Source organism: Cryptomeria japonica, chromosome 10, assembly GCF_030272615.1.
Source record: "Cryptomeria japonica chromosome 10, Sugi_1.0, whole genome shotgun sequence".
In the NCBI taxonomy this organism is placed as follows: Eukaryota; Viridiplantae; Streptophyta; class Pinopsida; order Cupressales; family Cupressaceae; genus Cryptomeria; species Cryptomeria japonica.
In genome coordinates, this window is record NC_081414.1 from 364,261,056 (window position 1) to 364,278,545 (window position 17,490).

General features: G+C 35.8%; 1 protein-coding gene across 4 annotated transcripts in view; it reads left to right on the forward strand.

The window, feature by feature from the left end:
- LOC131079979 (general transcription and DNA repair factor IIH helicase subunit XPD) overlaps window positions 1–17,490 on the forward strand; it is a 163,106-nt gene that overhangs the window by 12,179 nt on the left and 133,437 nt on the right. For all 4 annotated transcript variants that reach the window (XR_009114103.2, XR_009114101.2, XR_009114102.2 and 1 more), the window contains exon 6: window positions 17,081–17,261. Coding sequence is in view for 1 of the 4 variants with exons in the window: in XM_058018029.2 (XP_057874012.2) it covers window positions 17,081–17,261 (181 nt within the window). In the remaining 3 variants the exon portion in view is untranslated. The remainder of the gene's footprint in view (window positions 1–17,080; window positions 17,262–17,490) is intronic.

Consider the following 17,490-nt stretch of genomic DNA (forward strand, 5'->3'; position numbering starts at 1 on the left):
GGGGATAATTTGGGAATCAGAAGTGCATATCTGACTTAGATAAGAAGTGCAGATCTGATCATGCAAGGTTGTGTCCCTTTCAAAGGGCAGATATAATGAAGAGTTGCCCTCTTTCAAAGGGTGCTAATGGTGGAAAGGGTGTGTCTCTTGCCAAAGGGTATACAGGATGAAGAGGTGTGACCTCTCCCTCACATCGAGAGATATGAAGTAAAGGAATTAAATCACCTGGTGACATCACCATCAATTGGATCAGATCAGATCAGAACTGTTATTAAGTTACAGGCAGTAACATCCTTGTTCTTGGTGGTATACATGGGGATGTGCTTAATAAGTATGCTTAATATATGAAACCTGATAATCTTTTTATGCAGAATTTAATAGTAATATTAATATAGACTGCAATATTAATGACAGTCATACTTTATTTCACAGCGAGATATTGACATATTTACAGTCCCAAGCTCTTGACCAATTCTGATTCTTTCTCCCGAGGAGTGGTGTGATGCTGTTAGGGAGAGGTGGAGTAAAACCATCTCATGATAGATGAGCCCCAAGGGTGAACTCATGATCCTGAAATCTGGGCTGCAGGCCTCAAGGGTGAATGGATTGAGGTTCCGGTAATCTGGGCTGCATTAGGGAGATGGTATCATCGTGCCCTAGACAAGCAAATCTCCCATCCAAGATTATAAATTAGAAGGGGATTAAGATTAGGCTCGAATAAGGACAATGCCTAACTATACTATTAACAACCCTAATCATTAATTCGTAATTACTATAACATGGTAGCTAGTAATTTATGTTTCCCTTTGGGAATTGACAGCCTATAAATAGGGAACGTTACACCTTTCCTCATCCACATGGCTCTTGAGTGTGACAAATTTGGTCCACTCATGATAAATAATTGTGGATTCCTCTACATTGTAAATTTTTTGAATTGCATTTGTGAAGCCTCTCTTCACCTCGCCATTTGCCATATGGACAACTCTAGCATGCCTTTGCATATACCTCTTCAGGTTCAGTGCACAAAGGAGTGTTGAGCTTCTCTCACCTCTATTAAATGATGGGTTGATTGTGCTCTCTCAAAACTATGGGTCACATTTTTCTATGATGACTTTCATTTGGCTAAGCATGCTATCAATGCACTCATATACCTCCCCAAGGATTGAAGCTATAAAGTCCTTGTATCTAGTCATCGTGAAAATTGAGGATATGATGGAGGTGATGTATTTTACATCAAACCAAAAAGTGTTACTCTTCACCATTTTCTTCACCTTCCTTTTCTTTGTCTTGGACTCGGCCCATAGATTCCATTCCTGAGTCATGATGATTAGTTATATGGGCTCTTGCAATTGAATCATCCTCTCCAAGAGAATGAAGCATGATGCATATTTGCTCGACATGGGTTTAAGAAATTCATTCTCGGAGAAAGACCAAAATAGTGCATTTGATGTGTGGTGGTGATTGTAGATAAATATTTGCACATTTGCCACATCAATACAGCTTGTTCAATCCAATCAATTTTGATCATGTCTTTAGTGCAATTTTAATGTATTGCCAACAACAAGAGGTCCAAACAATATGTTTGTAGGTAGCTTCAATTGACTTACTGACTACAGTACACATATGCCGCATTTTCCAAGTCTTACACCACGTTCTCAGGGTCAACATCATCAATAAAATCTCTAAGGATTTGAAACTAAAACTTTGCATTCTTGCAGTGCCTTGAACAATCAATAGCTCTAAGTAAGGACCCTTTAAATGTCACCATAATATTAATTAGTAGATACTACCTAATGTTTGTCCATCTATCCATAATAATATTGCATTCTTTTGAGACCCATGTGGCCTTCATTTCTTCCATAACGTATCTTAGAATAGTCACCATCCATGATAGTGGTCCTCAATTTTTGGGCAGCACATATGAGGGCCATGCTCTTGCCACATTAGGCTTGAGCATATTATAACAAGCAAAGCATGCAACATGGAATGGCATGCCATTAACAAAGAAAAGTTTGCCGATGCCATCATCTGCCTCATCTTTGGCTTGCATGTTGACCAACTTAGCCATTGGGTTGGGATTTTGAGTTGAACTTGTGATACTATGTCATCCTCGAGGCTCTACTCCACGTGACACAAAATGAGGAATCAATTGATCTCAAGAAGTATCGGTAACCCTTGGTGTCAAAGTAACATTTGTTGTGGAACTAGATTGCTCAACACGAAACAATTTTGTTAACTTTTCTTTTAGTTTTAATGACAAACTAATACATGTTCGAAGCCCTTTGCTAGTGATTCGAAGAAGATTCACATTCATTCTAGTAATGCTTCAATTGGATTCAACGACACAAAAATGACATTCCATAGTTGAGCTCTCCTTGCATTGGTATATTTGTTTGACTTTATCAATGTAGCAAATTGTTGTAAAGGATCCTTCTTATCAAATGGATCCAAGGCAAAGTCTTCCAACAACTTGGAAAGGGAAAATATATGTGCTCCCAATTGAACTAGTTTGAGGGCTTGTCATGGGGAAGAATCTACCTCTCCTTTTTTCTCTTTTTGGAATAAAGATGATTGCCACTTTTTCAATTTCCAATAAAGGATTTTCCAAATCATCAACAAGAATACTTTGGTCTTTCACCTCTTCCACTTTCTCAATAATTGAGTAGGCTCTTGCAAGAACACCTCTCATTCCTATTTCATTCCTATTATCTGTAGGGAAGAGGAGGTACTTGATTCTACTGGTGCTCCCCATTGACCCAATGGTTATCAGATTTGAAATCCATCCTGTGTAGCTGGTTTTCATTCTTCATTTTGTCTAGTTGTCTACTATAAAAAAAATGATACCATCAATGCATTGTAGGTGAACCCTGTTATGTTTTTAACAATCATCCACTATGTGTGCTATATATTTTTAGCAAAAGGGTAGGGATGGCTCAATTCCTTCTTGAGCTTGCGAAGAGTTGGTGGTGAAAAACATTCCAGTGTTATACTTTTGTAGTTGCCACCTTCAAAGAGGAGGAATATTTTGCCTACAAAAGCTCTTGTACTAACAACCTATCTTCACTCTCTCTGATTAGAGTACCTAATATTGAGCCACTGTAGACAAAATGCTCATGACATTTTGTTGCTTATATTCCCAATCTGAATTTTTTGATTCCCATCCTTCTCATCATCACTTATGCACTTAGAAATCATAATGATATTACAAGAAATAAAATGTACTGTTTCAGTTTACTATGTAAATGTCATGCCCCATCCTTGATCATCATATTCTTTTTTAATCAAAGAATATAACCTAATTATAGCGATTAAAATATTGTTAACTGTTTATTTATTAATTTAATATTTAATTTGAATATTCATTATGTACAAATGAAATAAATGTAGCAATCACTATTAATTAATTTATATTTTATTATTATTAACTAATTTTTATTTATTAATGAATGTTTGCTTGATATTATTATTAATTAATATTTATTAAGGAATGCTTGTCTGATATTAATATCAATTAATTAATATTTATTAAATGAATTTCATGTTTTGAAGAAATTAATAATATAAAAAAAGGGTCCCACGTAAGGGCAGCAACTCCTTGGAAAAGTCAGCCCCCTTTAAATAGTGACGACTCTTCCTTGAGTTACCACCCTCCCTTACTCCTATAAAGCATCGAGAGGGAGGATAGAAAGGGGGGAAAGGAAAAAAGAAGAAGATAAAAGAAGTATCGGAGAAATAGTGGGAGGAAAAGACACCCACTGTGGAAGTTCCCAGACCACCGCAGAAGCTGTAAGTTGCATTTTAGCCATAAAGAAAGGCAGCAGGTATGAGTACGATGTGCTGTTCACTCAATAATGTTTCTGCAATATGCATTACTATCCAGCAACATCTAAATTAACTTTAATCATGCTCACAGCAATACTGTCAAAATAATATAGGTTCAGCATTATAATGTCTGGGTGTGATCATATTCTGAAAGCAATGAACATCTAATCGAGGCTATAATAATATAAAAAGAGTCTACGTACAATCTACTAAAACATATTAATTGAATAAATATAATCTCTGCATCAATATAATTACAGTATATATATTAATGTTAGATAGAGCAATCATCTTTAGTACACCTTAGATTGTAGGCAATTGTGAATCTCTTCATGAGTGGTATGGGAAGATTTAGGCAAGAGGATTAAGGCTGCCATCAGAGTAGGACACCTTGGATGGATGCCAAAGTTCTGCCACCAAGGCCAAGAGGGTCAAAGTCCCACTCTTGGGCTTAGATTGGACAATATGAGAATCCCACTACTTTCTCCATACCATACCATGATGAACTATTAACTGTGAGGGAAGATGTAGGTAAGAGGGTTAAGGTTGCCATCTAAGTAGGACACCTTGGATGGATGCCAAAGTTCTGCCACCAAGGCCAAGAGGGTCGAAGTCTCACTCTTGGGCTTAGATTGGACAAACCAAGAATCCCACTACTTTCCCCATACTGTTCTTACCATGATAAGTTAGTAACAATAAAGGGATACGGCATGGATAGGAAGATAAGACCTATATTCTACTAAGTAGGCCACCTTGGGTGGATGCCAAAGTTCTGCCACCAAGGCCAAGAGGGTCGAAGTCCCTCTCTTGGGCTTAGTATGGATTGGCTGGGTCACACCTATCATGCCCCTATCTCAATGCTTTAAAATATATTCATATAGCTATAGTCATGTAGGAAATATGTTTACATGCTGTATCTAATAATACCATCAGCTTTATATGTATGCATTTGTGTTTCCTATGAGATGGTTGCAGGATTTATATTCAGGAACATAATGAAGAAATAAACTACCTGGTCTAATGTTCCCAACCCTAGATGTAGAGAATTTATGTTTAGTCATCTTTTATTATAAAATTTATGTTATGAATTATATACATTTCAATGGCTACCTATCCTATTGCAAGATCTTAATCAGGTATGCTTCTTTGTTCGATTATTGTTTTAAATGGAAATTGAAGTTTAGGGCAAAAATTTAGGGGTTTACTAAAGGGGACATTACAGTAAACTAAATGCAAGGGCCCTAGACAAAATGCAATATGCCCCTATTTTTTTTTGAAAATAATGCAATTGGAAGTGAGACACAAATCAACTTTCCTTCCACTTTCTGATCACCTGGGTTTTGGAGTGAGCAAGGTGATAGCATACTGTGTTCAGGATTACAATTAATTGAGAAGCAGCAATTGAAAGGAAAGCGCTAGGCAGCAAGGCATCCAATACCACTTATTCAATATACAAGATACAAGATTAGAGACACAAAATTACATTTTGATATAAGTTAAAGTACATAAGCTAGTAACAAGGCTAAAGGAGCATATACCTTTACAATAGACCACACGATCAAATACAATGAATACATAAAGAGCAAGTCATGAAGACCACCACGACAGGAACTCCTGACATATGTCTCCCTCGAACAAACCATGGGTGAGAACATTGTCAGAGCACGTTTCCACCCTACCACAAAGTAGTTACACTTCCCCAGAATCTTTCATGACATGAAAGATACCTAGCCCAACATGAGGAAGAATAGCAATGTGATATTGACAAGAGTAATGGAATTTGTATAGCATGACATATCCACATTTAAACACTAATGTAATGATATCATGGGCACACAAGATGCATAAACATAAAGATGAAGACAAAAGCAACAATCCTTGCTTGACTATCTAAAATCATTTTGAGGTCTCTATTCTATCTCAATCACATGGAAAACATAGTGATGATAATCACATTCACCAAAATACAATCATGCAACTAATCTTGAAGTCGAGGTCAAAGAACATTTGAGTCACATTTATTCCAGGGGATAAATGTAACATGAATTTATCTCATACATGGAGAAAACACAAGAATGCATCCATGAATTTCTAATTGATGATTTATGTAACATGTAGATCATTTCATGTACATTATTGTATAGATAACAATAAAGTACATGGGATTCTTGAAAGAGAGAGAGCGCACCATATCTAGACTTTGAAAAAGCATATTCGACATATCTTAAAATCAATCATGTAGAAGTTGACAAAAGTGCACTTAAGCATATAGTGTAGACATAAGCATATGACAAAAATGTTATTTAACTGGTTTTTCGTGTGACTAACTTTCAAGATAAAATATAACATCATAACACAAAGTAGTTACACTTCCCCAGAATCTTTCATGACATGAAAGATACCTAGCCCAACATGAGGAAGAATAGCAATGTGATATTGACAAGAGTAATGGAATTTGTATAGCATGACATATCCACATTTAAACTGTAATGTAATGATATCATGGGCACAAAAGATGCATAAACATAAAGATGAAGACAAAAGCAACAATCCTTGCTTGACTATCTAAAATCATTTTGAGGTCTCTATTCTATCTCAATCACATGGAAAACATAGTGATGATAATCACATTCACCAAAATACAATCATGCAACTAATCTTGAAGTCGAGGTCAAAGAACATTTGATTCACATTTATTCCAGGGCATAAATGTAACATGAATTTATCTCATACATGGAGAAAACACAAGAATGCATCCATGAATTTCTAATTGATGATTTATGTAACATGTAGATCATTTCATGTACATTATTGTATAGATAACAATAAAGTACATGGGATTCTTGAAAGAGAGAGAGCGCACCATATCTAGACTTTGAAAAAGCATATTCGACATATCTTAAAATCAATCATGTAGAAGCTGACAAAAGTGCTCTTAAGCATATAGTGTAGACATAAGCATATGACAAAAATGTTATTTAACTGGTTTTTCGTGTGACTAACTTATCAAGATAAAATATAACATCGTGGCATTATGATAAACTATATGAAGTGTTAACCCAAGCTAATGAAATGATGTTAAAGGCTAACTTGATAATTTAATACAAGTAATCATGCAATACCTATAATTTGTTGTATGGATAACTACATAGTCAAACTATCATATTTATCATTATGTATTACTAGTGTTTCAGTGGCGTTGGGGATGGGGGGATAGGGGGACGCGAGGACGAGTTTTGTGGACGGGGGACAAAGAGCCTAAGTTTGGGGATTGCGGGGGGATAGCAGTAGGGCGGTGGCAGGGTGGTGGTGCTGATATTCATATGGTACTTGAAAAACTAGTTGTGAAAAGATGTATAAGAATTACATTTAAAATGAAACTATGGAAAATTAGTAAAATTATAAAATAGCAAAATTGCAAATACTAAATACGAAGATTTCTTGAATGCTAAATAAAATTTGACAAATGAAATTGTCAAATTGGAGATTTCTATTATATTGGAAATATGAATATCATAAAGATGATTACATCATACCAATGAGTAGCAATAGCACTACAATTACTAGCATGGTATCAAAATAAGACCTCAAGTACAAATATCAAAATGTCAAATGTAGTGAAGGGAGGCCTCTAATCATTTGCAAACTCCTCATCACTGGAATTGTTGGACTCCTCATGGTCAAGATCCCTCAAACTAACACCAACCAGCCTCACATCTGAAGTGGTAGCATCCTCATCAACCTATGATGGCTCCTTTGGCTCTACATCCCATCGTGTTGTTGGACTCTCTTTGTACACAAGCATCTTGCAGTCAATGAGACACAAAGCACTATGTACGGCTACAAGCTTCTCTACTCTTGTAGAGATAAGTCCGTGCCTCTTAAGAGACTGGATGAAGCTATATGTAGACCAGTTCTTCTTAGCAGCTGAAGATCTAGAAACCTAAGATAGGAAACAAATTGCTAGAGTGGTATTCAAAGGTTTCTGACCATGACAATTCTATCACAAAAGTGGGTCCTCCTGTGTCATAGTTGCTATATCCATCTTTGCCACGTCCGAATAACCCCTAAGAGTGGCAAATTTCTTCCACTCAGTGTGAATTGTGCCAGCATCTCTAGCATCATACATCTTCTCTATGCACCTAAAGAACCCACCTTCACCTCATCATCCTGAATTGTTGTAACTCTACCAGGCCTAGCTTTGCACCACTTAGGATTCAAGGCACACACAATCACATGCAAGGGAGTGTTGAGCTTGTTGTCCCATCTACACTAAATGATTGGCTGAATGTGCTCATTGTAGAATGCTAAAGTGGGGTCCTTTACTCACACAACAACCCTCATTTGGTCAAGCATAGAATCAATGCACTCATACACCTCTCCAAGGTTAGGTGCATCCCCATCCCCATATCTAATGACTTGGAAAACTAGAGCAATGATGGAGACTATGTATTTTGCATAAGTCCAAAACACCACTCTTCGCTATCTCCTTCACCCTCCTCCCCTGCTCTGTCTTGGCCTTGGCCTACCTATTCCACTTTGTTGTCATAATCATGAGTTGCAGTGCCTCTTGCAACACAATCATTCTCTACAAGAGAATGAAATAGGATGCATATTTGGTCTCAACTGGTTTCAAGAACTCCTCCTTTGAGAAGGTCCTGAAGAGTGCATGTGAAGTGTGGTGGTTGCAGATAAACATCTACACATCTCTTGCATCCCTAACCACTCCTGTAATCCTACCAATCTTCCCCATGCCCTTGAGTGCATTGTTCATAGCATGCACACAACGTGGAGTCCACCAAATATGTCTGTAGGCTGCCTCAATAAGTTTCCTTGCAGCTCTGCACACATCTGTTGCATCTGTCACTACTTGGACCACATTTTGTGGCCCAACCTCCTCAATAGCCTCTCTGAGGACTTCAAATTGAAAATCAACATCTTTGCGATGCCCTGTACAATCAACCGCTGTGAGAAAGTATGAGCCCTCTGCACATGTAACCATGATGTTGATGAGTGGATGATGGCTAATGTTCATCCGCCCATCTGTAACTATGTTGCATCCAGAGTCCACCCAACATGCCTTCATCTTCTCCATCAAACATTGATCTTAGAATAGTTCTTATCCAAGATCGTGGTCATCAATTTGGTCTCACTTGGTAGCACATATGATGGTCCTCCCTTTGCCACCATTGACATCATCTCCTTATAATAAGGAGACCGAGCTACATGAAATGGGATGCCATTGGCAAAGAACTAGCCAATGGCATCATCTATCTCATCCTTTAGCTGCACATTGAACAAATCAGCTATGGGGTTACTTTGCAGCTTGTGTTTCCTTGTTCCCTTAACCTCTCGTGATTGGGCCATAGCACTGAAAGTGGATGAAGGTCTTGACATCACTCCTCTCGTCTGCAATGTATGAGTAGAAGTATGTTGCTGGCCCTGCTGAAGCTATGCCCTACCAAACATAGTAGTAAGAATTGCAACTGCATTGCCATCAGGAATGCCTCAAAGCTTGTTGATCTCAATTTTATATTGAATGTTTTTAGGATCTTCTAAAAAGCGACACAGATCTACACCTTTTCCTCTCCCAAAAAGAAATAGTGCATTGACTCTAGTTATGCTGCCAAACCATGCAAGACCACAAATGTTGCATTGGCACTTCCTTGTGCCACCACCTGTCCCTGATGTGCCTGCTATTTTTGATGCAAACTGTTTTAGAGGAGATTTAGGATTATAAGGACCCTTAGCATACTGTGCCAATAACTCGGAAGGGCAATCTGTAGTAGCTGCTGCACTTGCCATGGAACTAGATTGGGCTCCAGGATCAGCCCCATGGTCAACCCCCTCAGCCTCAGGTTCATATTCTGAATCATTTCCACTATGAGAATGGATTTCCATCTCATCCTCACTCATGTCATGAGAGCTCATTGTGATAGTGACACTGCATTTCACAAAATAAAAATAAAAATAAATTCAATAAGCATGTTGTTTCAGTGTAGTTTAACAAATTTCAAATTTGAAAACAAAATTTAAATTTTAAAATTTGATGTTGAATCATTCATCATTTTGCCCCTAGTATTCAACATCAAATCTGATTTTGAAATGAAACCAAGAAAAAACAAGTTTAAACAACAAAAAAAATTGGAAATCAGAAAATGAAACAAACAAAAAACAAGAAATAACCTACCTTGTGCTTGAAAAATCTCTTCAAAATTCTGTAGAATCCTCTTCCTCCTCTTCTTACTCCTTGTCACTCTCTTACACTTGCCTCACTCTTTTCACTCCTTCAATCACTTTTTTTTTATAGTTTTTTCTCTTCACCTAGTTGGTAAAAAAAAATCAGAAATACAAATGTGAGTGATCAATAATTCTAGGGGGTTTTGTAATGCATACAGGGCATGGGTGGGGCCCATGTTAAATTAGGGTTACCCACAAACCCCCAAAAATCTCTTAAAATATTTTTTTAATAAATTTAAAGCACTTTTCAACGCTGTCTGATGGGAGACTTTTGTGAATCTCCCCGACCCTCGAGGGAGGCTTGGACATCTCCAAGGAGTCTTGGAGACGTTGAGATGTCTCCAAGACTCCTTGGAGACATCAAGATGTCTTTGCGTCTCCGGCGGCGATGTCTGCATGTCCTGAAGACGTCCCCGTCTCGGAGACATGGGGCTCGGGGTGGGGGACGTGTCCTTATGGTTCACTGTATACAATGCATACTATCATATGCATCTCTAAGGTATACAATGCTAATAACACAATAGAATAGATAGATTGACCAACTAAATTGATAGGGTTCAACATTCTACTGAATAGTGCTTATATGAATTTTGCATATAAATGATTAATGATGATGACACTGTAGCCCTTCTTGAGTCAACTTGAATTTGATTAAATAGTATAATAGAAGACATCCCCGTCTCGGAGACATGGGGCTCGGGGGGGGGGGGGGGGGGGTGGGGGAGACGTGTCCTTATGGTTCACTGTATACTATGCATACTATCATATGCATCTCTAAGGTATACAATGCTAATAACACAATAGAATAGATAGATTGACCAACTAAATTGATAGGGTTCAACATTCTACTGAATAGTGCTTATATGAATTCTGCATATAAATGATTAATGATGATGACACTGTAGCCCTTCTTAAGTCAACTTGAATTTGATTAAATAGTATAGTAGAAGAATAATATATTTCTTTACAATTTGTAATTTTTCCAAATGATAAAAGAATTTGATCAAAGACTATATTTATCAATTCTTGTTAACAAATACTATTAAAACATTAATCTAAGAAATAATCCCATTTCTATTGTTTATTTCCTCTTTACTACAGTAAGTTAATATTTTAATCCACTAAGAAAATTATCATTGTTCTATTCTTATCTAGTTCGGGACATGTAGAAAGTCATTAGCTTTTTAAAAAAACAAGCAATAACTATCAAATATCTCACTTATTAACCGCTTCTTTGTCATGCAATAATATGACCTATCATGGCCTTGAGATAATTAATAGCGGAAGTATAAGAATTATCAAAGTTAACCATGCACCTTGGTTTGCATATTGTAAGCACTACCTACATGATATACATGCCCATAATGCAGAAAGCATGGATTCAACAAGGCATTCCATTATTCACATACCATAGGCAAAATGTAATAATACGGACAAGACAGACTAATGTTGGAGATTGTATACAAAGTAAGGAGACACAAACTACTGAGGGTAGACCTAAAGGTAGAAGCTCAAGATTGGCACATTGATCCGATATGGAATCATAAGTAAATCATATGAAAGATTGCAGGGATTGCACAAGGAATGTATTCCAAGGAACAGATTCACAGAGATACAAAAATAAAAAAAAATCAGGACTTCCTCATTTTTATTTTGTAGATACATAAATCAGGTATCTAAAAAATTCTCTCTTTTCATACTAGACAAAGAACTCCTATGACAAGTACTATATCAAGGCATAGAAGCATTATACTTTAGAATTTGAAAATATCAACGTTGGACGCCTAAGGACTGTAGTTTTTCTTTTTAAGAGAAACTGAAGCTAGATAAGGAAACAAGAATACTGATGGGTTTTAAAAATTGAATAAATCGCTTTAGATGCCTACCTACAGCGCCGATCTATATGGTATAAGATTTGCTTGATATAAAAACTCGAGGATCTAGGTAAGGCATGCAAACAGGTTGAGGTGAAAAAGAGATCAAAGCTTGCAGCAATGGAATATTACGACTGAGCCAAATCCATAGCCTAAACCATACCATAAACGCTGAAAAAAAGATTTTAGAATGAGTAAAGATTTACCAACAAAATCATGCTTCGATTTCATAACATTGGAAACTAAGCATTTTTCAGGAAATTTAAGAATCATTGACTTGAATTAGGTGAACTGAAGAAGTTGCTACGACATGGATTGAGTAGTAGTTTATTCTATAAGAGGGCTAAACCCAATGAAATAATTCAAGTAATTAGTAAAAGTTTTTACACAAACATGGGATGGATTACATACCTGCTATTTTCCTTGGAGTACAGAAAAGAGAATTTTCCCAACCCAATAAATGATAAAACTATCTCTCCGTCTGAATTTTCTAATTGTTTTGGAGGTCCGAGTTGATTTCCATTTCTAGCCCATGGCATGAAATCCAAACCCACAGCATGAGATGTGAGTTTAAGAAGACGGAAATGTTTTATTTTTTCATGCTATATCACTGTCTCCTTTAAAAGATCGCTTCTTTTTATTTCAGCAACTAAAGTTGCTGTTCACTTTATTGAACAGCCTCTAACATAACCATGTACTCTTAGTTTTAAAAGAAAACAAAGTCTTTCTCATGCATAGTTCTTATGCATGCTTTACTGCATAAAATTTCACTTTATTTGCCTTCAAACAAATAGATCTCCCTCCTTAATGATCTTTGCAAACTCATAGCTACACTTATGTGGAAAATAAGGAAGTGCTTCTTTTTAGTTTTTTTTTTAAGCAATCACTAATTTTTTGCATGTTTTGAACTTTTCTTAGAAGCTAAGTTTTATTAAAATTTTTTTTTTCCCCTTATTAAATTTTAGCTTTCCTTACAATATTCGATAGCCTTTCTTCATAAAATTTAGCTTTTTCCATTATAAAAAGATAACTTTTAATACTATTTCTAATATATGAATAGTTTTTTATAATTATTTTTAGTTATATATATATATATATATATATATTAGTAAAATCTTGTAATAATATTTATATATTTAATTATTAATATAATTCCTTATTTGGTTAAATTTAGAATTTAAAGAAAAAATCAATAAATATATTAATTAAAATATTAGAATCATACACAACCAATTAAATTATTAAATAATAATTTTAAAATAATAAGAGTTGTGACCTTAGGGATTTCAAGTTGCAGGAAAAGAGCATCAGGTATGTAGATTGGCGACGACTCTTTATGGCTTGAAACAGGTACCTTGGGCATGGTACATAAAGATTGATAGGTATTTGAATGACCATGAGTTTTAGAGAAGTCTTTCATATCCTTATTTTTATATCAAAACCATAGGTAATGATATCATTTTTCTTGTCATTTATGTGGATGATATTATCATTATGTAATGGGGCACATTTGTTTGAGCAGATCAAATGGAATTTGTGTTAGGCTTTTGATATGACCGTAATGTCCCCATTTTCGTGAGCATCGAAGTTCGAGGGATTAGCCTATTAGTTTGACCCTTGTAGGCTAGTATGGTGGATTCAAGGGTCTAGTTTGGGAGTTTTGGAGCTCTTCAGGTGGCCGTTGTAAGTGTTTATCTTACCAGATTTTTCATTTGTTCTGAGGCAGTGATATTTAGAGGTTTTTGGTTCCGTTTTGAGGGACTTACTATTTAAGTCAGTGGATGTTAGAGAGGGACCCTTACTATTTTTAGTAAGGCATCCATATCGACAGTGGGAGCAGTGGGCTAACCAGCGATGAAGTCAGAATCATTAAATAATGGTTATTAATGGAGTTATGATGTTTAATTATTATTAAAGTGTTACTTTAATAATAATTAATTATTTTAAGGGAATATCATATTGACTTCATGTGACTTTATAATTAAAGGGGATTTAATATCATAAAGTCAAATTATAAAGTGAGAGCATTTAATGACTTTATGTGACTTTATTATAAAAGGACATTTAATGATAATAAAGTCAAATTATAAAGTGCATATGAGGAATAATATGAAGTACCAATTTCGAGGGAGATATAAGTGATAATTAATATATATGCTTTATATTATTTTGTTTTGCACCAAATGAAGGGATCGGCCCTTTTGAAAAGTTATTATAAAGTTTTATTAAAACCCTAAATTGGATGTCAAAAGGGAATTAAAGGCATTTAAGAGTTGAGAGGATATAAAAGGTTTCAAAAAGCAAATCAAACTCATTATTGATGATCATTTGTCTTTGCTTTTGGGTGTTGTGCATTGAGACCTAGGGTTTCAGGCAACTTCAGCATTGGAGATCGAAATCTCTTCAGTGTTTATGCAATCTTGAGGCTGTGAAAGAACAGCTGAATCATTGCCTGACTGTGGGCTTCATACAGAGGTCTAGTTGGTGCTACATTGGATAAGATTTACATTTCTTTTAGAATCTTCAAAGGGTTTTCAGAGAATATCTTTTGCAGATTTAAATACATTGAAAGAAGACATTGTTGAAGATCTTTATTATTGCTGCTATGACTTTATATCAGAAGTTCATGCTAGAACAGGGGCGGCTGCATGAGAGGCATGATTTGGCTTCAAAGACACTTCATTCTTTGCACAAGGATCTGCCACATCTTCATCAATCATAAAAACTTCTTTACATCAGGTTCTTTCATGTTTTTCTTGTGTAGTTGGCATCATTTTTCAGTTGTATTAGTCTCTGTTCTTAAGCAGCTGAAGATGCACATTCATATCAGTTTGGTACTTGCATTGGATACAACATTGTAAGCCAAGAGTCTTGGCCTTTTGCTTGTCATTTCAGTTTGTAAGCAATCTCATTGCATTCTAATATCATTGTAGTCACAAGGAGTTTGAATGTCAAGAGTTGTCTCTCTCATATTTAGTTTGCATGCCAACTGTTTGTATTAATGTCTAGCTGCTGTAGGTGCATATTTACATTGTGTTGCTCATCTATATGCTTTCAAAAAGACAAAAAGATTTGCATTTGCATTATGGTTCTTTGCCTAGACATCTTAGTAACCATTTGAAAACATTTAGATCACATTTGACATCATTTCAAGCAATCATTATCGGACTGAAACATAGAAACAGCAAGGAAAGAGGTTGTATGCAAAGTGTTTGACGATATTTTTTGAGCCTCTAATCAGCATTTCGAGGTCAGAATTGGCAAGGCCTATTACCATGACAGACTCAGGCCTTCTTCATTATTGCCTGGGTATAGAGGTTTGGTAGATGGTCTTGGTATTTTTATTTCTCGGTCTAAATATGCTAGAAGCTTGCTAGACAAGTTCAGAATGACGAATTGCAAAATCTCGTCTACACCTACAGAGAAAGGGGCTGAAACTTTCAGTTAAATCAGACTCAAAGGTGATCAATAAGTCAAGTTTTAGGCAACTAGTGGGCAGCCTTATCTATCTTACAATCACTAAACCTGATTTGAGTTATGCTGCGAGGTACATTTCTCATTTCATGACAGCCCCTAAGTCAGTACATTGGGTTGCAGTGAAGCGGGTATTGAGATATTTGAAAGGGACACTTGACATTTGACATTCTCTATTGTAGAAGTAAAGATCCTAGGCTGGTTAGGTTCACAGATTCAGATTGGGAAAGTTTTGTTGATGACAGGATGTTTACTTCTAGATGTATTTTCAGTCTTGGTATGGGTATAGTCACATGGTCTAGTAAGAAGCAGCAGGTAATAGCTCTTTCCTCAATAGAGTCAGAGTATTTGGGAACTGTCAAAGCAGCATGTGAGGCAGTCTGGCTTAGGAGGATGCTTTCTAACATGCAAATAACTCAAGTAAGTCCTTCACCCTTGTTTTGTGACAATCATGGGGTGCTAAAGCTTGCCAAAAATCAAGTCTTCCACGAGTGTACAAAACATGTGGAGCTTCATTGTCATTTCATATGACAACTTGTAGAAGATGGATCAATGATGTTGTAGTATGTTCTAATTGAGGATTAGACTGTAAACATTCTTACCAAGTCCTTGAATCTAGACGAATTTGTAAAATTTCGGGACAAACTTGGTCTAGCTAGTAGATTGACCATTAAGGGAGGGTATTGAAATAATATTGTTATATTTAGTTTATAATGGTCAATTATATCATTCGGATAGTATTTAGAAACATTCTTTTATTCTTTTGTTAAGTTTGTTTTTCTTAGTTGTCGATCTTATCCATTATGGAAAGACTTGTGTAATCTCTTATTTAATATCGAAAATTTCAATCATTTTAGATGCAACAATTGCCTCACACTTTCAAAACCAATGTGTATGTGCTTTCTTTGGCTGCTTTTTTTCTGAGTTGGCTAGTTTATCATCCCTAACACCAATGGTAGGCTAGTAGCCACTAGTTATGTTGATCAGTGTGTTAACACCGTGAGAGATAAGAGATTATTTGTTTGCAGCGAAACACATGCCCCTTATGAAACACAAGATTTAGTAGAAACAAACGACTTCTTGTGATTAAAAATTCTGGACATCCTTAAAGTCATGTTAACTGATTATCCAGGGAACTGTATGGTAATGACGACTGTGCCTCTTCAAATCTCTAAAGCTAAAACACAATCTTAGTTTAGTGTCTTTATTTTTGAGGAAGCGCGAACCTTTCAATTAAAGTTATGATTTTTGATCCAATGTCATTGGTCATTTGAATTATTTATCAAATCCTTCCTGTGTGAAGTTTTTTTGTATGACTTTTTTGCTGAGTTGTAAACTGTGGTTAGTGTTATATATTATAGCTATAGATAATTTCAAGGTTGTACTCTGAAAGCTTAATTTGCATTTAATGCTTTCCTTCATGGAACTGAGATAAAATTTACCTTTAAATATTTTAATAACAATTGGTAAGTATTTGAGTTTGTATTGTGAAAACTAAAATTTCATTTAACTCTTTTCTCTTAGGAAACTGGGATATTATTTGTTTCACAGACATTTGTTTTGCATTGATGTATAACAATTCTTATATCTTCAATTTAATTTTTTTGGGATTTTGTAATAGAGATGGGATGACATTTATTCTGACATAAAATCTTACTTTTGAAATTCAGTGATCACTTGCCCTTGAGTACCAAATTTGATATGCGTAGTGATCCTGGTGTTGTAAGGAATTACGGACGTCTTCTGTTAGAGATGGTAGCTACTGTGCCTGATGGCATTGTTTGCTTCTTTGTCAGTTACTCATACATGGATGGAATAATTAATAGTTGGAATGAAATGGGCATTTTAAAGGTAAATCTAACCTTTTTAACCTCTAAATGAGTTCATGCTTTCTTGAGATATTGGGTGCCAATTTTTCAATGACTACCTTGTACAGCTTCCCAGGGCATGCTTACAATTTAAAATGTCACAAGCATAGGAGACAAATCAATTAAAACTGAATTATATAGGCCTTTAATCTGTTCAAATTGCATGGGCTTTTGTTTCATGGATTTTTGTGATTTGGAGGCCTTGTTTTGCA